This window comes from Panthera onca, chromosome C1, assembly GCF_046562875.1.
Source record: "Panthera onca isolate mPanOnc1 chromosome C1, mPanOnc1 haplotype 2, whole genome shotgun sequence".
Lineage (NCBI taxonomy): Eukaryota > Metazoa > Chordata > Mammalia > Carnivora > Felidae > Panthera > Panthera onca.
In genome coordinates, this window is record NC_138346.1 from 173126235 (window position 1) to 173151255 (window position 25021).

The 25021-nt window shown below is 43.8% G+C and overlaps 1 protein-coding gene across 12 annotated transcripts in view; it reads right to left on the reverse strand.

Moving 5' to 3' along the window:
- FGGY (FGGY carbohydrate kinase domain containing) overlaps positions 1-25021 on the reverse strand; it is a 425441-nt gene that overhangs the window by 145890 nt on the left and 254530 nt on the right. For all 12 annotated transcript variants that reach the window (XM_060624862.3, XM_078451860.2, XM_078451859.2 and 9 more), the window contains one exon: positions 2713-2820. In XM_060624862.3, coding sequence (XP_060480845.2) covers positions 2713-2820 — 108 coding nt within the window. The remainder of the gene's footprint in view (positions 1-2712; positions 2821-25021) is intronic.

Genomic DNA, 25021 nt, shown 5'->3' on the forward strand with positions numbered 1-25021 from the left:
AGACTGGGAAATAAGCCTTAAAAATGAATGGCAGGCATTGTGATGATTATGAATATCATGCAAGGAGTTAACAAGATTATATATATAAGTCCTGTCCACAGAAAAAGATACTCAATTAAATGTGATTTTTATTATTACTATCATTATTATTCTTATTTTATCTATTTTATAGGTTGTTTCTGTCTCTTTGCTTGTCTTCTCTGGACTGATGCTTTGGGTGATCTGTTCTGTTCTTGACTCAGATTTTGTCCCATCATGTGAGCATTTAGATTTCCTAAGATTTTGCTGTCTATAACCCATAGGTTAGTCTACGGCCAATAAAACTATAGAAGTAGAATTGCCCAAAGTGGAACTCCGAACGCAGCTTGATTGGCTGATGGCACAAAATCAACTAACTACAGAAGGGCCAACAATTTCCATGTCTCCCGTCGAAAGTCATAGTAGACTATTATGAAGATTTTATTAACGGCGAAAAAGAGGTCACATTTTTTATTTAAATTCAGGGCTCATGAAACAAGCGGAACCAATTCTTATCCACAAAGATATGTCATAATGTTTGGGAAAAGATGGCTTATATCCATAGCAACAGAGCAAACTTTGAGCCAAATACTGGGAAGAGTGTTTCCAGACTGACACAGATGTTCAATTTGCATATTAAGTCTCTGAAAACCTGTTGATGGACAGCTGCACGAACAATGCATCCTGCACAAAGAGTTGGTTTACTGGATCATGATCCTTGTTAAAAAAAAAAACACAAAGTCTCTGGATTGTGTGATCCAGGAGTTCTGGGTCTGCGAAGGGTGATTATACTATGATGCAGGGTTGAAAAGGGCTATATTTCAGTAATGGATTTTCAATATGTCACAGAGAAGAACGGATATCCAGGTTGAGAGTTGTGTAAACACATGACACTAGTTAAAATAGGAGAATGAAAAGCCTGAGTCCCATGGCACCTTCAGACAGTGGTGTCATCTCAACTTCTCTAGCATGGGGTTATTAAGACCAATCAGATGTTATGTTATAGTCACTAAGGTTCCCTACTAGACAGTGAGCTCCTCAAAAGCAGGGCCTGATGAAGGCCTAATCCATTTAATTCCTCCAGAACATGTGCTTTGAATCTAGCCATCCATCTATGCTTCCATGGACGGTGAAAGAGAACCTGAGGCAGCTAAGTATAAAATAGCAATATACTAAGAAATGGAAACTAATGGTGATTTGCATCCATAGCCAGCTTTGGATCAGACCACTATAACTCTGCTGAACATTTGGAGAGTCGGTATAGGAATCAGGCCATAAACAGATGATTTCAGTGTAACACAGTAAATGTGAGGTTGGCTGAGCCTAGGTCTCATTTTCCCTTGCCTTCCACATGTAATCTCCCTGAGGGCCCACTGACCTCTCCTGACCTGAGTTCTCAGTCATCATTGCCACTGTCCTCATTCAAGCCCGCAAGGCTTTCTGTCTGTGGACTAACCTACTAAAATCATCTCCCCACCTTCAGCCACGTGTCCTCAGGCCTTCTTCCTCACGGCTGCTAGGTGGAGTCTGGACAACTGAGATCTGAACATATGCATCCGCTCTGCCAACCTTTTGCTGGTTCCCCTTGGTCCACCAGACAAATATTGGCTCCCGAGCATGTTCTACAGGGACTTCTTATGATGTGGTCCCTGCCCAGCTCTCTAACTTTTATCCTAAGTCATTCTTCTAAGAACAGTTTATGTCACAATTTAAACGCTGGACTATGTGCTATTACCTCAAGTAGGCCTTGTTATTTTTAACTCCCATATCTTTGGTCCTATGCCAGTTCTGCCTAAAAGAGTAGCCCTACCCTTCTTTGCCTGGTTTGTCCCTATTTACCTTTTAAGACTCAGCACAAATGCTTTCTCCCCCTCAAAGAGTTAGCTCTTTAACCTAGCTTTAGGTCAACTCTGCTTTGCACCTCTGGTATAGTATTCATGTCACTTTTATGCATCTTCTATCTTCCCTATTAGACAACCCCACAAATTCATCAAATTTATTAAGCACCTTCTATGAAGGAGGCACTGAGCTTGACGCAAAGACAAGTATGATACGGACTTTGCCTTTAAGGAGCTCATAGATTTCTGGAAATGACAGATTAGTAAACCAATAATAATAGAATACTATAAGTAGAGTCATGTCTTAAAGGACAACTAAAATTATCCAGGTGGTAAAGAACTCTCTGAGCAGAGAAAGAAACACATCCAAAGGCACAGAGGAGTAGAATAACATAAGCCATGGGGAAGTTGTGGGTAAGGCAATCTAGCCTTAGTGACAAGTACATGTGTGGGACTGGAAGGGCTGGACCATGAAAGATGCGATGTGCCCAGAAAACTATCTGAATGAGGTCCCCAAGGCTATGGAGAACCACTGAAGGATTCTGGCTGGAGAGCAACATGGTCCTTTTTACAGAGTAGAGTATCACTCTCACGGACGTGAGAAAAAAAAATGGATTTTTGCATGAAAGGTAGGTGTCAAGATGCGTTAGTCACCAGTGCCTGGACCAACATTTATTCCTTTGGCAAATGCATGCTGCATATGCACCATATGTTAGGCTGTGCTCTAAAAGAAAGCTAATTCTTCTGATTTAGGAGCCTGCAAATTTTATATATGGGGTAAATGGGGAGGGTGACAAAATGGACTAGTCAAGGCTATGAAAACATTTAAGCCCGTATTGAGAAAAGGTCAACTTACCAATTTTCCAGTAACGCTCTGACCACCTTCATTTAGCCAGAACCCAGGGACCATGGCTGAGAAATAAGGGCCCCAGACACCTGGTACAAAAATTGGGTCTTTGCTGATCTGAAAAGAAAGAGGCAAAGTATGTGAAAATAATTGACGCTCAGGGCTAGAAGAAGCCTTATCCTCCTCCCATCTGATGTTTCTGTGACCATGTGATTCAACTTCTTATTAAATACCTTCTTTGGTAAGAAAGTCATTCCTTCCAAAGGAAGGGCATGGCTTCATCTTTGGATGAAGGTCTTCCTGTTACATTCATTTAAGATGTCGGAGTAGCAAAAGATCATTTTGGAAAGAAACTGGTAGGACATTTCCTTGCTGGCTCCCTCTCTGTGGTAGACTGATTGCAAAAATGTCCCCCACTCTACCCCTCCCTGTGTCCATTTCCTCTGCAATATGACTTTACAACTCCTCTCACTGACAGGTGGAGTCCCCACCCATGGAATCTAGGTCAGCTTCGTGACTTGTCCCGGCCAACACAATGAGATGGAAGTCATACCACCAGTCTTCTAGACTTAGGTCTCAAGAGGACTGTGTGCTTCTACTCTCCCTCTTGGTTCTCAACCTTTGCAAAGAGAAGAGCCCAGACTAACCTGCTGGATGGAAGGACATGCAACAGAACTGAAGCAACCCAAATGTAGCAGGTGTATCTCAGATATAAGAGACAGCCCAAACAAGATCAGTAGATCACCCTAGTCAACCAGCACTAACAAGCCCAGATCACCACAATCACCCAGCTAATTGATAGACTTGTGAACAAAAACACATGTCTTATATGTCACTAACATTTTGTGTTTGTCACCTAGCATTTCTGTGGTAATAGGTAAGTGACACATTCCCTTCCTTCTCCAACTACTAGTCAACTAATAGCATGCCATCTCCCCCTCTTGGGTGCTGGGGACAAAGAGATGAATCACACAGAGTTCTTATCTTCAGGAATCTACCAATCTAGAGGGGAGTTCCACAGGTAAATAGACAAATAGGATGCAGTGTGGTCCACGGGATGGTAAAGACAATACATAGAATGTTATGGGGGACAGAGCAGCCCAGGAGTGAATGGTCTTAGGGAATAGGACATAGCTCAGATGAGCAGGACTGAGGCAGGCATTCTAGGTCAAGGGAAGGGCTTGAACAAAGCCATGTAGGTGAGGGAGAGGTGTTCTTAGGACTCAAGACACTGCAGCAGTGTGTTTGTAGCAGACTACAGAAGTCCTTTCAGGTATTAGGAGAATACATCAAGACATGAACCTGGACGGACGAGGAAGGACCACATGTTCACTCATTTGGAATGGTGCGTGTTTCTCATCCATCTAGTAGGGACGCGTGTTGAAGTCATATTTCTGGTTGTGGAGAAGTGTAGGGGAGGGTGGGGAGGGAAAGGGAGGGAGGCATGTCAGATCTACTCCCACATGTCTTCTGGATAGGCAGCAAATCCATTCATTCATTTATCCTACAAATATTTATTCAGCCCTTATTATGTGTTGGTACTATGTCTCATCCTGGGGATATAGAAATGAACTGAATATTCATGATTTCTGCGCTCATGAAATTTTTAGTCCAGCATTTTAGCACATGGACAAACATTATTTGTCTTGACCCCAACCGTTCCAGTTGCCTTTTCACTAAACTAGTGAGTCCTCAAATCAGGATTTCCGAAGCTCCAACAGGAAGGAGGTGAGGCAAGGTAAGGGAACTACAAAACACTGTCAACTCTAAATTGTGTGAAATCAAGATAATTTATAAAAAGGGACATTTAACACCTAAAAAAGAAAGAATAATGTCAGGGGAAAAAGACAGACTTTTGCAAGAAAAGTCAGTTTGGCTTACATTGACATACTTCTTTCCTTACTGGTATAACAGATGTTTCCTGAACTCCCACTGTGATCCAAGTCTGTGCCAGGCACTGGCAATGAATGTTAAACAAAACAGCACAGCCCCTGCCCTCAGACAGATTACAGCAAGCAATCATTCAAGTTTGGCCAGGAATCTCTTGGTTTAGTACCGAAGGCCTTGCGTCCTAGAAAACCCTTCCGTCCTAGGCAAAAGAGATAAATCACTGGGCAGCCTCAGAAAAATATTAATCAGACCACCACACAGATGTGTAATTATAAAGCGTGATATGTAAATGAATGAAAATCAAAAGGTCTGATAAGAGCAAATAAGTGAGGTACCTAATCCAGTCTATGGGTCAGGGAAGGCTTTCTTAGGAGGTAACATCAGAATTACGAAGTAAAACATATATAGAAGTTATTTAGTAGGTGTGAAGGTATGTGTGTGAGTAGGAGTGTGTGTATGTGTGCTTTTGTGTATATGTGTACGATACAGAGAGTGTTCCAGCCGGAAGGAGCACACACTATACGATCTTCATTTTTGTCACTTGGTCTTTGCCCGTGAACATTTATCACGTGCCGGGCCTAGAAACTACTCCCTAAACTGCATCCCAGAGTGGCTTTGGGGTGAATAAGATAGCTCATGTTCACAACCATTAAGAACCCAGTGTTTGACAGGTAGATGGATAACAACCAAAGTCAAATCATCTCTTTTCCTGCCCGGCACCCCTTCCCTTCCAGGACTCTTAGCCCCATTTGATAGATAAGTCTCAGAGAGGCTGTATAAGATACCCACAGTCACTCAGTTAGTAACTGTCCAAGGTGGGATTTGAACCCAGGCAGATGCCGGCCTCAAACCAGATGGCAGGCTTTATTTGTAACTTGTAGTACATACTCTGCTTTGGAAGGTTACTCATCACACCCCACCTCCACCCTGTCTCAAAATTTAAACCTGCTCCTGAGTCAGCCATAGCAGAGCTCCATTGCAAGAGTGTGGTTCTGCGGCTCCGAAATGTCAGGTGAAGGCTTTGCCTGGCTCTGCCCACGTATAAAGCTTTGAGCCGACTCCTGCTCACGCTCACTCGTTTGAAATGGCAAATGCTTCTCATCAGACATCTGAGTGAAGCGAGGAAACCAAGACAGAAGTATGTTCCCCAGAGCATTTCCAATCACTTCCAAGCCCTGTGCTCTTGGAGAAAACAAGTAATAGTTTGTTTTGAGAGAGAGAGAGAACGCGCATTTGTATATGTCTGTGTGCTTTAATCCTTTGCAATGAACCTAAATATTTAAAAATATTTTTGTGAAAGCTCTTACCCATGCTGTGGGCTATCCTGGAGGCTGCTCTGTTACCCAAAGGAGGGAGTTCATTTTACTCCACTGGTAACAACTGTCTGTGCAGGACGCTGACTTCCTAGTAATCGTGGTGTTGTTGGCAACAACAACAGCTAAGATGGACTGGCTACTTACCAAAGGCCTTACTCCAAGCATATTATAGGAATTAAATCACTTAACCCTCATGAAAACCCTAAGGGAAGATTCCATCATTATTCCTATTGTCTAGATGTGTAAACTAAGGCTGAGAGAGTTCAATTACGTGTCCAAGGTTGTAAAAAACTGCCAAGGAGTCAGGCACCACACTCTACAGGTTCCATAGTTGTCTCTGCCAAAGTGTTGTCTTAGTTTTAGGCTACCTTTGCTTCTTGGAATCCTTCTTTGCCTCTCGAAGGCAGAAAGCAAGGGCCATCACAGTCAATACAGACTCATTCAAATGGAACAAACCTTTTGGTTTTGCTGACAAATAAGTTAGGGAATCTGCATTTCCAAAAGCTTTTGATAAATTTTCTCCAATACACTTGTGAAGAGAAGAACACATGGGTTGAGTCAAATACCTATCTTCATTCTATTCCCAACTGCCATATTCCAGCCAGCTGATCTTACACAAGGACATAAATGGGCCTCAGCCTCAATTCAAAAATGGAAGGATCAGGGCACCTCGGTGGCTCAGTCGATTAAGCTTCTGACTCTTGATTTCAGCTCAGATCCTGTGGTTTGGGAGTCTAAGCCCCGTGCTGTCAGCACAGAGCCTGCTTAAGATTCTCCCCCTCTCTCTGCCTCTTTCTTTCTCCCTCTCAAAAATAAACATTTAACAAAATGGGAGGATTAAGGGGCACCTGGCTGGTTCAGTCAGTGGAGCATGTGACTCTTGATCTCAGGGTCGTGAGTTTGGGCCCCATGTTGGATAACAGAGATTACTTAAAAGAAAAGAGAAAAAGAAAATATATGGTTATACAAAAATGGGAGTATCGATGTGAATGTTGAAAGACTTCTGTGAAGATGAAATAAGTTATCACCTACCAAGACCTTATTATATGTTAAATACCAAATAGTTCTCCTTGAAACAAAGTTTGTATGAGAGAACAGTCAGGTGACAGAGTTGAATGACCACAACCAAAAGTAATTATGATCATGTAAGAAGGTCTCTAGATTTGTCCATGGCCTGATTTAGCCAATATTGTTAACACTGAAGTAGAAAGTGATACAGAAGTAAAGCTTATCATGTTTTCAGATGGTGTTAACTTGGGAGGATTGCTTAGAATGGGGCATGTCCAAATCAAGATTCAAGATTACTTCAAAGAGCTAGAACATTAAGCAAAATACAAGAAACTAGTTAACATTTATTTAATTGTATAAATATTTGCACTTAGAAGGTACTGGAAATATTCTCATATTATTTTAATGGGTGGTGGTATATAAGTATTCCATGTGGTATTGTTTAAACAGTACACAGACCCTTGCTATATTCTTAAATTGTGTGTGCTATCAATAAAGTTAAAGAAGCCCACAATGAGACAAAACATTTGTTGCACACCATACACCAGGCACTGAGATCAGCATCGAGGCTATTAAAGTAACAAAGTAAATGGTAATAACACGAATAATTAATAATAAGGCATGGCTCCTTTCCTCAAAGAGCTCCTAGTCTGACCAGGCAGACAAGAGGCAGAAATTCAGAAATTACAACAAATCATGCTAAGCCCCACAGTAAGAGAGGGAAGGAGGGGTAGGAACCCAAGCTGTAGTCTTTCCATAGGTGGCCACACGGAGCGAGGCCTTGAAGGAGGAGTAAGTGTTTCCCTAAGTAAAGAAGGAGGGCATGCCAGGCAGAAAGGACTGTGTGGGCTAGGGGCACACTCATGAAGCTGCACAAGCATTCTGGTTTTCATGAGGGCTTAAAGTTCTGAATTTTACTTTAAATAAAAGGTCATAAAGTTTGAAGGACAGGTATATTTCTGCATTTATATGCCCTAATGCTTGTGAAAAATTCAATTTTGAAAAAGCTGTGGCTTTTTAAAAGGAAAAAAGCCTCAAACAACCCTCTAAGTCAAGCAACGAGAGTAAGAAATAACGCAGAAATAAGGATAATAATAAGAAATACTAAAATGGTAATCGCTAACAGTTACTGTGGGCTTCAGAAGATGCCAAATACTCTTCTAGGCTCTTTATAAATTCTATCACATAATACTTGTGACATCCCAATGAGATAGGTCCTATTATACTTACCCCACAAACGAGGAAATCTAAGTTGAAGGAAATCAGATAGATAGTATATAAAAGGGTAACTTCAGATCCAAACAAGATCCAAGCTATGGACTACCAACTTCTTTTCCTCTGCCGACTTTATTTTCCTCGTCTATAAAGTAGTTAGATTGGACTAGAATATTTAATATCTCCTTTGTCTTTGAGATTATCTAAGATTCCAAGAAGCGGAGTCATTCTTCTCCAGCTGGCCAATCAGAATTCTCCAGCAAGCTCTTTCAACACAGACTCTGCTCTGTGGCTCAGAGGATCAAACTGGGTGGTCTCGAGGGGCTTCTCTTAACTACCGACTTTGCTTTGCCACCTCTGTGACCCGTGGCCAGGATTATAAGGGGCATTTGTTGACTGTCAACTTCATGGGTTGTATATAATGGCCACCATCTATAATTATAATCTCTTATATTTGCTGAGCACATATTCAGCAAGTATTTATTGGATACACACTGAATTCAAACTATTGTTTCCAACACGAATAGATACGGAAAGATGGGCATCAGAGCCTCTTGAGGTTTGCAATCTAGGAGGAGCCAGAGCACAGGATGGGCTGGGTGTCAGTCAGGTATCAAGTGATTTGTAAGTTTCTATTTGTATTCAGTCTTGCAATGACCCTGATAGTATACGGAGTCAAATATGCACAGCCCATTTTATAGCTGAAGACAAAGGCATGCAGAGGGTAGGCAAACTACCCAGGATCACAAGGATCTGAAATGGTGCAGCAGGGATTAGAAGCCTCTCTCCATTTGTTCCTGCCTCTTTTCATGTCTGTGCCCAAGCTGGCTCCGTTAGTGGATGCCACTGGCTGAGTTTCATCTAAGGCCGCGCTGCTGTCAGCTGAGTTTCCCTTCGGTGCTAAAGCCCGAGCGCCTGCTCACACCTCTTTCTGGGAGAGATGACTGGGCTCAGGGCAGGGAGCTACTGCAGCAATTTCCGTTCCGCCTTGCCCCCACCCCATCATCCCCGAGGTTGGCCTAAACCTCTGGCAGGGGCAGCAGGCAGGCTCCAGGCGCCAGTGGTCCTGAGAGGGAACAGGAGGTTTTGTTTTGAGTGCCTCCAGCCAGGTTGGGAATTTTAGAGGGTAGCCGCAGGCATGTGTGGGACTGAGTATTTCCGTGGTGGCTCATCTCTCCCTCCAAATGGACTGTGCTATCGTCTTACTAGAAAAAAAAAAATTATACACATTCCAGCCAACTCCCAGCTCACTACACAGTGCAAAAAAGAGCAGAGAGAATTTGGTTTTTGAATAGGGCTCTTAGCATTGACCTCTATTTTTGCACTTCTCAGATGAAACTGTAGTGAGTTACTTGCTTCTCCTATGAAATAGTGAGGAACCACATCTTCTCTCAAAAGGCAGTGAACACGGTTTAGTAATGTCAGCAGAGACCTTGGAGTCAGACAAACCTCAGTTTCAATTGTGGTTGGGTTGTTTATTAGCCATGTTCCTTTAAATCTCTCTGGGACTCAGTTTCCTCATCGATAAATGGGGATAATCTCACCTCCCACAGAGTTTTGTGTGAGTCCTAAGTGGTATAATGTGTTTAAAAATCTTAGGACGTGATATCCCCTCAAGAAATGTGAAATAACAGATGGTTTAATTCCACTCCTTTTTGGGACAGTGGGAAAATCTGGAATACAAAGTCCTGGGTTGGAGTCTAGGCTTTGCCCCTTCTTAGTGCTGTCCCTTTGGAAGGTTCTCCTTGCTCTTCCTTCCTGCATTTACTCCTCTTTGCTTGTCTCACTTGCCACATCTCATGGGGGCAGCCCATCCATTCCCACATGTGCACTGACAACTTCTGTGCTGTTGAGTCCCAAATTTTCGTCCCAAACTCAGGCCCTATTATAAACATCCTTTAGAAGTGCCCCGTGACATAGGAGAGCTTTCTGACCTGGCTTTTATCTACAAGTCTGGTCTAATCACACATGGTACATTTCCTCATCCTTTGCCCCATTATTTTTACTCCAATGAGCCCATCACAGCCCAGAAATCCCCACGTACACCACCTTCTTTCTCATCTGTATGTCTTCATAATTTCTCTTCTCTCTAAAAGGCATTTCTTCTGACTTCCCCCTAACCCTTCCATGTCCTTTTATAGAACTTAGCTCAATATCATCTGCTCTGGGAAGCTTCTCTAAACTCTGACTGGGTTATTAGCTGCTTCTTCCGGCATCTTCCTTAACCTTCTGTCCTTCTATACTGTAGATTATTTTGACATATATGTCTAAGTGTGTATACCTACATCCGTAAGTCATACGTAATTGGATTACATAATTAAGTAATGCATACTTAACATGCTATGTGCATATAATATGCTTTGTAAACCAAACCATACAAATGCAGCACATGGCTAAAGTTATTAACAATGTCGCAGATATTCACAGCTGTAATTCACCTGTAAGCGGCACAAAGTTAACAAAGCTTCAGGCTTGCCAAATCTCCCTTTGCTATATTTGGAGGTTTCTGAAAGGTTAAGAGTCCTCCAGTATAGAGCATGCCCTTCCTAGAAATCCAATCCCTTTATTTCAGTTTGAGCAAAACAAGAACACATGAAAACCTGCCTACAGATACCTCCTGGGGCTTAGCAGTTGAGCAGGCGGGGAGGGCACTGAATGGGTTTGTCACCCAACCAAACAGTCCCCAAATCTGGGATGGAGGGAGGCAGCCAAATGTTGCTTGCAATGTCCTGAGTTATTTGCAAAGTATTTTGGACTCCTTAAACCTTGAATTCCTTATTCTTCATCATTCTGAAACCCATATGTGATCACAAGAGAAATTTAATCCATATGTTTCTCATTCACATACACTTAAAACACACCCAAAGTTGCTTTGCAAGAGACTGAATGACCAAGAAAACTTTGAGGCAGTCCTAAAATTTCCCCCAATTTTCTCTCCCTTGCAGACAAGAAGCCACACTTGGCCTCCTCTCTACAGATGCTTGACTGGCTCCAGTGAGCTCAGACCGTCTCTCAGCTTTGAAAGTTCCAAGAGCTGTATGACCCCAAAGATATAAAATCATAGTTTGCGTCTTTTCACAGCCTAAACAATCCGCAGTGGGTAAACAGTTATCGGTCTCTTCTGTGGATCCTGTGAGTAAGGGAGGAGGGGCTGGTGATGTGAGTGGGGGAAGGGGAGGCAGCTAATGAGAGGAGAGAGGGCGCCCTTTCTGCGTGGTGGTCACCAGATGTTCCAGGTCACATGGTGAGCTGGACCCTCCGAGTCAGAACCCTATCTTCTACTTCTGTCACATCCCCAGGAGTGAGCAGAGGACTAACTGAGTGCTTCTCCAATATGACCCAGCCGATGCCTCCCTTTGATTCTAAACTAGCTGTTTAGGAAAAGCAGCTCTCCCTTACAGAGTTCAGTAAAAAATTGCCTCAGGCAGCCTTACAGCCGAGGCCGGTCAGCAGGTGCACATGAGCATGACACAGCCTTTTCTCTGTAACAAGCACACGGCACCCCAACACACAGAGTCTCGGTCAGGTATCCTCTGACTTCCGACTGCTAAGTTGTGGGCACTTTCTCTTCCTGCCCTGCTCCTGCTCAGCTTCTGAGTTTCCCTTGTTACGACTTTTGCTTTGATACCAGTGTATAGTCTCACATGTTGTCTCATAAGTCTGACCCCGGGTGTAGAGATTGTCTGGTGTGGCTCTGAATGTTTAGTCCTAACTTGTTGTATGACTTTGGTCCTTGGGGTGTTCCTCTGAAAAGTGGGGCAAACAGGACCTCTTTTATAGACCCGTAAAGACTAAATGTGGCACAATCTATTATAGGCCTTGGTACAGTGCCTGGTACATTCAGTGACCCAGGGAAATGGAGCCTGTATTAATATCATCACCTCCATACTGGCCAAGGTGTACTTCTTATTTATGGAGTGGATTACATGCAGGCATTTAACTTTAAAAAGCAAGATCTGACACCATCTTGACTGGAAATCTAAAGTAGGGTACAGGGTTTGCATGGGCTGTAGAGAAGGAGCAAGATAGGAATCAACACGATCACTCAGGTGCATTAACTTCTACTGGCAAGATCTGTCATTGGGCGTAAGCACAACTGAGAGGTACCTGTTAACAGGGTAAGGTGTAAAGGCAAAGAGAATCCTGGCTGAATTATAGCAGGGCCTCTTTTGAAAAAAGTCAGCATTTCTGGGCAGATGCATCAATCATTGCCTTTTGGAAGCACTCCCCGAAAGAACCCACTCCTGCTTCTCAGGTTCAGCTCAGGGAATTTGGGACCTGGGACGTGTCCACACAAGTCTGGACCTGAAGAATCCCGATCTTCAGAACTGTCTCTCCGCTTTTGGCCTAAGAGAAGATGAGAAGGCTAAAGTGGCCGGGCAAAGAGAACTAAAGACTCTGGGACACGTGGGTGGTTCCGTGACTGAGGAACCGCCCACGTGTCATAAACTGACAAATGTTTATCGAGTGTTAGGGTGAAGGAGTTCATCCCTTACATCTGCTCTGTAACGAAGGAGACTGAGAGAGCATTAAAAAGTCGTGATGGTCAGATAGCAGGAGGTCAGGAGAAAGATGGAGAGACAGGGTAGGAACCCCACGTTGTTTGGCCACCGAATATGTTACCAGAGGCAGCACACAAGCGACACAGGTACCAGCACGTCCATGTCAGACAGCGATAAGGGCCCGTCTTCCTGCCATGTCTGGGCCATGCCTCTGAATCCTACACAGGCCAGCACACCAGGGAGTCACTGCCATCAGCTGGAGAGATGTCTACGCGAAGCTTCTGTCGTCCCCACATGGGGCAGTTTTACATCCACTCCCCCACCTGCGATGCTGGGCAAGGCTGTGTCACCTGGTTTCGATGGTCAAGGGAAATGAGCTTCAAGGATGTTAATTCAAGTTTCCAGGCTCACAAAGAGGGGCAGAACCAGGTTTTAGACTCAAATCTGACTCAAGTGTCCACAAGCTTCTTGAGACACCTTTTTATAGAAAAAAGGCTGTACACAGGAGAGACAAGGACCCGGCAGGCAGACAGAGTCAGCCCAGCTCCCTTTGGGCCCTGAATGGAATATGTCCCTTGGAAAGTCAGTAGACAAGATGGGATTTTCCTTTGTCAAAGAGGAGGGGGGAGGAGAGAGAGAGAGAGAGAGAGAGAGAGAGAGAGAAATATCATATATTCCCGTGCTACCTTTTCCCTTTTCTCCATATTCAACAGCAGTTTTTTGAGAATGCTAAGTGACTCTCAGATTTAAAAAAAAAAGGGGGGGGGGGACTTAAAAATTGCTTCCCTATTTGAGTGAGTTTTTTTGGAAGAGAAATAGTCCACAGAGGTAAGGAGACCAGAGGAAGAAAGGGCACTCAGAGGGAAAGCTGATCTGGAGGGTTTGCCCTCTGCCTGTACTCTATAAAAGACCATGCTAATAAGTAAGATATGTAAACACTGTAGGACAATCAGAAACAAATGAAATGAGGGCTTGAGAGTAACAGTGTTCAGCTGTGGCCAAAGGCCAGGAGGCAGCTTTTGTTATGAATAGATCATCTGCATGTGAAACAGACCTGATTTTAACCCTTGGCGGAGGCTATCCAGTGTAGAAGAATGTATAGGGCCCATCTGGATTTCCTTAGACAAAAGAAAAACAGGGGATAACAGGGAAGAGAGGGGGAGAAACAGCTATCTGGGAAATAATATGATATGATGTAGGGCAGAGTTACAGTTCTGTGAGAGTGGTTTAAATAGTTTCTGTGTTATTAATCAGTAACAATTGGGCTCGCAAAGTAACGAATGACAGTTACAATGACTTTTTTAAAAGAAGGTATTACAGGTGAATGGAGGCAGGCAAGGGAGGGAAGGCCACTAACATTTGCCAAGCAGCACCTACTAGGTGCTGATTGTTTGATACACAGTCTCCTGCATCATCTTCATGATAATCCTGCCACTTCCTTCAGGTTACAGATGAAGATACGCTGACTCACAAAAGTTCCGAGCCTTGTTTACAGTCATATAGATGCTCCAGGTGGCAGAATGGGGGTTTGATTTGATCTGGTTCGGTCTGGTTGGGAAGAAGGCTATGCTCTTCTTCTTATACCAGGCTGCCTCCTGGCTACTGGAAGAACAACAAAAGTCCAAAGAACGTAAGGGGCCAGTGGAACCAGCCCTTGCCCTTTCCCTTCCTGGACATTTGAGCTCTTGCTGTGGGTTTACAGAGAAGGGTCAGGGCAGTGCCTAAGAGTGCTCTCAAGGAGCAAACCAAAGCCGGTTTCTGGAGAGATCAGTGTGCTTCCCTATGGTCCTGCCTTCCTCCCTTCTCCCCACTCATCATGCAGCAATCAGAGACAAGATTAAACGAAACTGGTCACCAACGCCAGCCTGGCTTCCAGGATGTGTGAATTCCGGCAGAACTCTCTGTGTGATGGTGTAGACTGTGATACCCTGTGTGTGTGGTGTAGACTTATTCGCCATTGGCCTAGCAATCTGAGAATTTGGCTCTCACCTGAGGGACAGATGTCAGAGTGAGGAGTAAGAGCTATTTTTCCACTTCACTGGCCTGCGCTCTCAACATGGTGACTGAGCACTCAGCCATGGTAGGAGGGAATGTCCCTGTGCAGCTGCCTCTGGGTGGGTACAGAGAAGGGTGTGGGGGTTAGAGAGGCCAGGGGGCCGGGGAGACTACTTCCTCCAGGCTGACTGGTGCCGTGCAGAGGGGCGTTTTGGTTTAGCCAGGTCAGGAATCACAACTCCATGATCAAGCTATGAGACCCTGGCAAATGCCAGTTTCCTCCAGCGTAAAAGACACACAAGAATATTCATCTTCCAGGATGTTCAGAAAGAGTAGAAGCAATGCAAAAAAAGCCCTGACGTGCTGCCTGCACACAGTAAATAATCAACAATTAAGAGCTGCACTCTCGTTTTCTTAAAGCCAGGAAATGTTTCCTCTGTATTTTTCTGAGTTCAGAGTACAGACCGGTCTGCTTAATCCTGGTAAGGTACAAACAACAGCAGTGCCAGCAGAGGGTGGGAATAGCTGGAGATACAGTGAGTTTTAAGTGGAAGAAATCTGGGTCTCATTTTTCATGCCAGACCAGGAGGACTGTTTGGATCTCAATGTGGGTTCCTAGTGGGTTCATGGTAAAAAAGTCATCTAATGTTTAGACTTGAGGCATTTGTGTTAATTGAGGCTCTGCATAGGCTAGCTGCCTTGTAGGGTTGTGGGGCTATTAACCGACATCATGCATGCAAGCACCTGGTGTGGTTTCCCACACACAGTAGGTGCCTAACATGGGTAATGAGAGGGGGACCCAGGAAGCATCTGGGGACTGGTGGGCATCAAGATTCTGGAAAAGAGAGACACTTCACACATTTCTTCAGCAAACATTTAACTGAGCACCTACTATGGGGTCAGGTTCTAGGGAAACAGATGAAAAAGATACTGTCATTGTCCTAGGTTTTCAATGTAGTTAGGATGTATGACAGCTAATCTAAGAATAGCAAGAAACTCTGATAAGCACGTCAATAAAGGCGTAGGTCCTTAGTATAACAATGGCATGAAGAGAGTATTATGGTTTGCCTGCAAGGCAGAATTTACAGTAATAATAACCAAAATCCCACAAATGTGGAATTGCCATATACGAGGAGCAAAGGACTATGTTAAGTGGCTTTATGTGCATTATCTCATTTAATAATTACCGCAGGCCTGTAAAGACAGGTATCAGTATTCCCATTTTACAGATGCAGGAACTGAGGCTTAGAGGAGTTATAGAACTTGCTCAAGGTAAGGCTTCCAGGAACAGGAGATAAGAAAAAAAAAAAAATCAAACCTATGAGCGGGAGGACAGGCAGAGGTTAGATCATGAAGGCTCTATCATGACAGGCTAAGTAATTGGGATTTTTCTCTTGAAGGCAATGGGGAAATAGTCCCAAGTTACGTTTTGGTTACTCTGTAGCCAGAAGCCCACGAACCCACTGCCGTCCCCTCTCAAGCACACATTCAGGATTACCAGAGTTGGACTTGCACGACGGTTCATTTTAATTTGCTCTGATTCACAACTGAATGCATAATGGATGATAATCACCTGTTACATTGCCCCAAAGTTCTTGTGGTCCACAGGCTACGTAAGTGTCCCACACAGAGCTGGGCCTTCCCTGGCCCCCCGGAGCCTCGGGGCTGCAGATCAGCTTCATGGTGTGTAAGTGTGTGTGGTTTCTTCTATTTTGCTAAGTCAACAGTTCCATCAAAATATGTTTATCCAAAAGCCCTTCACTGCCTCACCTCATTCTATCCATCTCCTCTGTCCTGATTCACCCTCCCACAGCTTTTGGCCCCTCTATGCTTTAAACGGTCCCAAAGTGCTACCTTGATCTTGGGCTTTTAAACCGCCCAAGCCCAAGCACATCTGACCTGCACTTTTTTTTTTTTTAATGTTTTATTTATTCTTGACAGAGAGAGAGAGCATAAGCGAGGGAGGGGCAGAGAGAGAGGGCGACACAGAATCTGAAGCAGGCTCCAGGCTCTGAGCTGTCAGCACAGAGCCCGACGCGGGGCTCGAACTCACAGACCGCGAGATCATGACCTGAGTCGAAGTCGGACGCTCAACCGACTGAGCCGCCCAGGTGCCCCATGACCTGCACTTTGAAACCAGCTGACTCTGCCCTGGTTCAGTTAACATCTGGCCCAAGACCCTTGCTCCATCCCTCATCCATGTCATGCCTGCTCCACAGGGCCTAGCATCTGGATTTAGTCTTCCAAATCCTGGCTTTCCCCAATAACTTTGGCTAAAATGCACTCCACTAGCTCTCCCTGCCCTGAAAGTCTTGGTTAGGATCATCACCCAGAAGTGGACTCAGTTGAGGACACCAGCCTGGTACCCACACCCTACAGAAGGACTCTTGCCTACGGCCAAGGGTAAAGGTAGTCTTCCATGGAGGAAACACCGCACACCACATATGCTCCCCATTCGACAGCCCATGTTCCCAATGGGCCTCAATGCCCCTAAGATGTCTCTGTGCTACAGAGGGTTTCCAGACAGCTGTCGCTAGTTCCACCAATGCTTGATACCTGTAGGAAGTAGGAAAAGTTTTTTTTTTTTTTTTTTTTTTTTCGATAAAGAGAGGAAGCCCTGAAAAATCAAATGAATCGCTCTCATTCACCTGGACACAAAGTGTCAATGTCAACATGAAGACCCTTCTTTTTATTTCAAAGGTCAGTAATTTCTCCGTTGGCCTAATACTGAGAGTGGATGTACATGATTTCAGAGAAGTCAGAAACACCTTTATATCCCCCCAAAGCCATCATCCTTCTGGTCTCCTGTAGGATGACGCACCAGAGGAGAGCCTCGCTCGCTGAATTTAAAAGCTTTGATTTTGGTATGAAGACAGATGTTGCATAGGGACTCATCCTGTAGTCAGTTGTACCACAAAACAGAAAGGACATGGACACATTTTCTTTTTCTTCGTTGCAGTCGAGAACAGACACTATGAGATCATCAGTATTAGATGAGCGGCTCTCCCGCACATGCCACGCCAGACCCTCCTACCAAAGTTCTTGGTTGCACTCAACAACGGCCCTCAAATATTAGGGACAACAAGACATAGTTGTGGCATTAAGAAATGATGACCTCCTTTGCATCCTTGATACTGGGAGAGTCTTCAAGAATGTTCACCTTCAAGATCTCAAAACGGCGAGCACTCACCACACCACATCACTTGACAGTGGGATCCTGCTGAGTGACCATGTCCATCAAAACTGACTGAAAGCCAACTTCGTTCCAGGGACTGTACTAGATCCTGGCAATACAGAAACGGAGGAGCCACAACACCTGCCATCAAGGAATTCACAGCCATGTGAACAAGGAAGACACAGGCCCAGGTAACTAGCAACAGGGAGGAGTATGCCCTGTGACAGAGGCACGTGCCATGGGGCCATCTCAGTGATTCTGAAAGCTTCCAGGAAGAGGTGACCCCTGAGCTCAGATCGGAAGGCTAAGCGAGAGTTGTTAGACAGGACAGGGGAGAGGAGGCAAAGGGAGAGGCATCAGGGAGTACAGGACATCTTGGAGCAGGGCTGAAGGAGACAGAGTGTGAAGGGGAATAGTTTCATGTTGAGTTCACTGGTCATCATGGGCCATGCCGTGCAGAGGGTCATCAGAATGCTAAGGAATTAAAAAAAAAAAAAAAAAAAGAATGCTAAGGAATTAGAATAACTCCTAATAACTCCTTTAGGGGCAATGGGAAAGAGAAGGATAACATGTTTCAAACTGGTAGGAGAGATTCTGGCTAAGACCTGCTTCCTCTCCGGGACTTCATTCTGTCATCTGCAAATGAGAGTCCTGAATTAGATGATCTTCACACATTCCTTCTGAGTCTCCCGTTCTGGTCATCAAATGGATGATTACAGTTACAGAAACATTTTTCATGCTGCAATAGATTTGGTAGCCAAACACTATGGATGGGTGCCTGAAAAAGGTGTTGAGCTCTAACGAAGGAGTAGAAACACTGGATGTGTCTTCAAGCGACTTGAATTCAAAGCTAGGTCTGCCGCTTACTACGTGACCGGGTAAATCCCTTTACTCTCTCATCTATAACACAGGGAGATCAATACATTGGAGGGAGAGAAACCGTAAGGAACAGAGAATACCAGATATGTTAAAATACCTGGCACACAAGCAGCTACTCAACCAATGTCCACTGACTCTATGAACTGGCCTAGACAGACTGTAGCTCAGCGTATTTTTCAACTCGTACTGCACGAATGTTACATGTAAGGGCCCGAGTACACAGGGATGAATGAGGCATGGCTGCAGGCCTTGCGAGCTACAGGTCTAGCGCAGCGACACACATTTAATACATTTTTATAAAATCCAATGAGTGGAACAACACAGTTACGAATCAAACGCTACAGTAACGCAAAGGAAGGTGAGGGTACTTTTGCCTGGGGTCACGGGAGGAAGCCCAGGCCAAGCTTTAGGGAAGAGGTTCTATTTAAGTCGGTTACCAACAGTTTACGAACAAGCTGCGTAAGATCCTAGTTAGTATGTCTCACTCAACACAAGTTGTGAGATCGTTTTCTCTCTAGGTCCAATTGTGCCCAATGAAGACTTTTTCAGCTGGGGATTCTAATGAAACTCCTCCTCCTCATGCAAATGGTCTCAGGGAATAAACAATAATGAATAAGGCAAAAGGAGGAGAGAGAGAAAAAAAACACAAAACATTAGTTGGTCTGTAAATTTTTAACTTTTCCAAGTTGTGTCATGAAATATTACCATGCTCTTGACCAAAACCCTAATGGGATCTTACCGGGGAGGCACAGAGCTGTGGCGACTGATCAGCCTCGCCTAGCAAACCCTTTTCAAGGAAGATCTAAAATGACCTTGTGTGGTCACTAGCCCAAAGTCATTTCCCCCACGTATGAACCAGACAAAAATTTAATCCAAGCCATTAACGACGACCACCACTTAGCATTATATCATAAATGGCCAGGGGCGTGTGTCAGCTATTACAAAGGTCAAGTGAGAGAAAGAATTCTCATTCCCCATAGTCACAGGGAAGGACACTCCGTGGAAGAGGTGGGCTTTCTCATTAACATTAAATGAAAGAAGCTTGAGGGAAATGGTTGATGTGTAATGTGCACATGGACGTGATGATGAAGAAGAGGAAGAAGAATATTAACAGGAGACAGAGAAGGAGGAGGGAAAATACATGCGGTGGGGCTAAAGGAGGAGGATGTTCAGACTGAGGATGATTCTAGACTGAGGACGCACACTGCTGCCTGCAGTTCAAAGACAGCTACTTCCCAGTTTTACAATGGGAGAAGCACCTGTACTTGCTGCATTAGTCATCTGTAAACCTAAAAATCAAGAAAGAACATAGAAGTCTGAGAGGCAGTACGATGCAGTGGTTACGAGCATGAACTTGATTAAAGCGAAATGTAACAGAGAGCTATCAGTTCTGGGGAGAGAAATTAAATCTGGCTGCGGTGGTGGCACAGAGGAGGGGGTATGGAAATGCATTCTCAAAGCCTGCACAGAATTTAACAGGCTCAGCTGGGGCTGGGCTGTAAGGAAAAGGGGTAAAAGGAAGCTTTCATGATGGAAGGCACGGCATGTGGAAAGGCTAAAATAAGTTAGGAAGCATTCCTTCATTCAAGAAGTATTTCATGGGGTGCCTGGGTGGCTCCATTGGTTGAGCATCTGACTCTTGCTTTCGGCTTAGGTCATGTTCACCACTTGTGGGATTGAGCCCCACGTCAGGCTCCAGGTTCAGTGTGGAGCCTGCTTGGGATTCTCTCGCTCTCGCTCTGTCTCTCCCACCCCCCACCCCCTCTGCCTTTCCCGTTTGCATGCACTCTCTCTCTCAAAAATAAAAACCAAAAGATCAAAAAACAAAGAAGTATTTCTTGAATACAAGCGTCTACTATATTCAAGGCATGGTTCAAGGTCTGAAAAACATAGCTATGAGAAAACAAAATCCCACTTTCATGGAACATATAATCTGGTGGAGAGTGATAAAAACACACGAATATTCAAATATATATATGTCAGCTGTGACAATACTGTTTAGAAAAATACAGCAAGAGAGAGAGGTTAAGTAGTATGGTGGGGGCAAGCATTGTTATTTTAATACAGGGTGATCTGGGTGGACCTTAATTATGAGGCTCTATTAAGCAGAGACTGTGAGGGAGTGAAGCATGCAGTTTGGTGTGACATACGCAGAATGGTAAGAGCAAGTGCAAAGGCCCTGTGGCAGGGATGTGCTTGCTATCTCACATAAGCAGTATAGCTAGAGTGGTGTGAACAAGAAGAGTGACAGAGGAGGGTAGAAAAGCAAAGATGAGCAGATAAGTGGGGGTCTAAGAATGGGATGTGGGGTCAAGAGAGTTTTTTTCTCCCTCCTGCCCTCTGGTTCTTTAGAAGACAGCTATCATAGCATGTTGTAATGTTAACTGATTAAGTCGAGAAAGAGATTTGTCAGTGCAGGAGGGGGAAGGGAGAATGGATAGAGCCTTGCGTATGTTCTAATTTATTGAAGGATCTGTACGGGTAGGTGTACGGTGGGAAAACAGCTGTATTCCCTTATCTACTCCATGTTAAATTTGTTCTGTGAAGTTTTCATTGTCCTGAGATGGAATTTTAGGTGGATCCATAGTACTCCTAAACTCTTAAAGAGCACAAGTCCACTGTCCATCTTCAAGCATTAAATGTGTGCACTCCATTATAATAACCAAAACTTCCATATCACTGAATTACAAATTCTCCCTCCTACAGCTACAGCTTATTTCAGGCTTAGAAGCATATTGGAGACGCGGGGGGTGTGGGGGGGGTGCTATCCTGCCTCTCTGGTTTTTCTGCTTCACCTTCCCCTCCACGGGCTAGCTGGGGTGGTGTGGGTTGGGGTGTGTAAGGAAGGTCTTGCTTGACTGATATGGTCATGGTTGGACTTCCATACGTCCTCAACGTGGGGTGCCTATCCGATAAGGACTCGCTGGTCATGTGGTCCTGGTGATTCACTGCAATGTGTACCCGGGGACTCCCTCTACCTCCCCACAGTAGGATGTTTGAAGCCAGTTTGCTCCTCTGTCCACTGCTCTACTCCCGACTCCCTTTCAGTCCTGGGCTTCAGGTGGCTTACCCATCTACTGGGATCACACTGCTCCTTCAATCAAACCTTTTGGATGAGGTCCCACTTAAGATCTGCCCAGCTGGCTCCCCTGTCATGAACACACCTACAGCTTTGCCTTGTTTTTAGTGGACATACATCCGGTTCCCAAAGCAGCCCTCACTTTCTGCTGACTATCCCAGACACAACAGTCCAACTCAGGCTCTTCTCCTTAGTCCTCACCTCTGACTTCTTCCATCTGTGTTTTATATCCTCAGGGTGAGTGTTACCGTCTTTTAACAAGTCCCGCATAGTTGATCTGGACTCTGGGGCCTCTTCCAAAAACTCTGGGTAAAGAAGACCCCTGTTGTAAGGTCCCATTACATGAAGCTGGAGCAGAAAGTATGTTGGGAGAGGAGGTGGACAGAGCTGGAGAGGGCTAAAGGAATTGACCTTTACTTTCTAGGCAAGAGGGTATCATCAAAGGCTTCTGAACAGAGTCCCACGTCAGGAAAAGGTATCAGTTTCAAGACACCGGACATTGTAATATCAGGTGTTACATTAACTAACTTACTAAATGAAATTCCCCTTTGAAATGGGAAGTACACACAGGATTAAAACCACCACCATCCAGTATTTTAAACTACTAAGACATTCTTACCTAACTGCCTGCCTGTTTTATGATAACCAGCCTCCCTCAGTTGTTCCCCAATCAATCTGTATTTGTTGTCACTCAAGTGTTCAACTCTGTCTTCTTGTATGTAAACTTTAAGCCTGCCACTGTACCTAACCCCTCTCCAATTCTCTGGAATTCCAAACTTTCTGGTCACATGAGAAGACAGCCCTTTGTGAATTCTTTTGACTTCATTCAGAATAATCACTTTCATTACTTTGTGGGCAACATATATAAATTCAAAGACAGTGGCATGAGATGAATGGCCAACTTTAAGGAGAAAATGAAATAAGCAATTATCCTATTAAAGAGAGCATTTAATTTTTGTCCTGATTAAATCATCTTTAGCCACCTGGCTTCAGTTCAAATAAATGTGAATCTTTAGGGGCAAAGTCTAATGGCCACTGGCAGAATATTCTGGGGCTGACTCACTCATTTATCCCTTCATATGTCAAATGACTAGCTGACTGTGCCAGGTGCTGAGGATGTAAGAATGGCAGCACCATGAACTCAATTCATTTTATGAGGGGTTTGGAAAGTAGGGCAATTTTTGGCTCCCTTTAAATAATAATTTGCTAACTTCAATTCATTCATCCAACAAATACGTATTAAGCATCTTCCATTCATTCATTCGTTCATTCATTCAATAATGAATGCCTAATTAAGTCCCAGGCACTGTGCCAGCCACTGAGGATATCATACTGAGTCAATGGTCACTGCCCTCATGAAGTTCAGTGATGGAGCTCTGTGGCTGTGGAATTGGACTGTCAAATAAACGAATCCTTAGTGGTTATTCAAGCACAGGATACTGATTATCTGTCCTGAATTCTATAGAAGATCATTTCCTTAATGTCGTAAGTATATATATACATATGTATGTGTGTGTGTATACACACACACACACACACACACATACACACACACACACACACCTCCAGATATATATATCTCCAGCAAATATCATGCTTACTGGAGAAATTTTAGATACATTCTAACATAAGGAACAAGTTAAGGTTACTTTTGTTTTTTTAATGTTCATTTTTGAGGGACAGAAGGACAGAACGTGAGTGGCGGAGGGGCAGAGAGAGAGGGAGACACAGAATCCAAAGCAGGCGCCAGGCTCTGAGTCGTCGGCACAGAGCCCGGCACAGGGCTCGAACTCACAAATCGTGAGATCATGACCTGAGTCGAAGTCAGATGCTCAACCAACTGAGCCACCCAGGTGCCCCAGGATGAGGTTACTTTTTATTATCTTAATGGCTCAACAAAATACTGGAGGTCCTGACAAACACGACCAGACAAAAATTCATTCACAACAAGAGGTACTGAGAAGGAAAGAAAGACAAAATTTTGCAGGTGATATGATCTCACAGTTACAGCTCATACTGGCCCCTCTGATTGGACCACTCTTTTTTCTAACCAGAATATTATAGTTCAATGTCAGTGCCTTACAGAAGTCTTCCCTGACCATCAAAACCACATTAGATCACCTAGCTCTATAGTTTAAAAATTACTCTGAAAGATCTTATGCATGCAGACAGTGCATAACACATATACATTTTAAAACTTAGAGTATTTAGCAAGGTTAGTGGATATGAGATCAATGTTTGAAAATAAAATATATTTCTCTACTCCAGCAATAACTCAGTAGGAAATATAAAAAAAAAAACAAAAACTAAATGCAATTCATAAAAGCGATTGAAAGTTACAATATAAGAATCTGATTCCTTTGCTTTATCTGTGTTCCTCTGCTATACGTGAATTAGCGTAGAAATATAAACTAATGTATTTTATTTTTATTTACTCCTAAAAAGGGATTTATGTTGTCACTTCTTTCATAAAGGGTGTGTGTGGTGTGCTGAATAATGTTCCCCCACCCCTGACAAAAAAAACCACACCCATGTCCAAATCCCTCCAAGCTGTGAATGTCACCTTATAAAGCAAAAAAAAAAAAAAAAAGATTTTGTAGATGTGATTACATCAAGGATCCTGGATCATCTTGATTACATCAAGAGAATCCTGGATTATCCAGGTGTGCTCTAAATGTAATCATAAGGGAGACTGACCACAGATGGGGAGAAGGCAATGTGACTATGGAGGCCAAGGTGAGTGATGTGGCCATAAGCCAAGGAAGACCAGCGGCCACCAAGATTGCAAAGAGACAAGAACAGATTGTACCCTGGAGCCTTGAGAGGGAGTAGGCTCTAAGGACATCTGATCTCAGCTTAGTGAAATGGATTCCGGACTCCTGGTCTCCAGAACCTTAAGAAAATAAATGTGCATTGTCTCAACCCACCAAATTTGTAGTAATTTGTTATAACAGCCAATAAGAAACTAATATAAATACTGAACGTGTTTTAAATACTGCCTCAATACACATGTGTGCACCTACACACACACACAGATATTATAGTAACATACGTAATATAAGACTGATGAAAAAAAGAATGGAAATATGGCCAACAGAAGGTTCAATATTTTAGCTTGAGTGTTCAATTTCAACTCTGAGCTTCCTGGTTTCCAGGGTTGGAAGAAAAAGGTGATCAGTTACATAGCTTTTATTACTGGAAAAAGAAAATATAGTGATGTTCAGATTAAACATCACTTTTCCAATCATATAAATTCTAA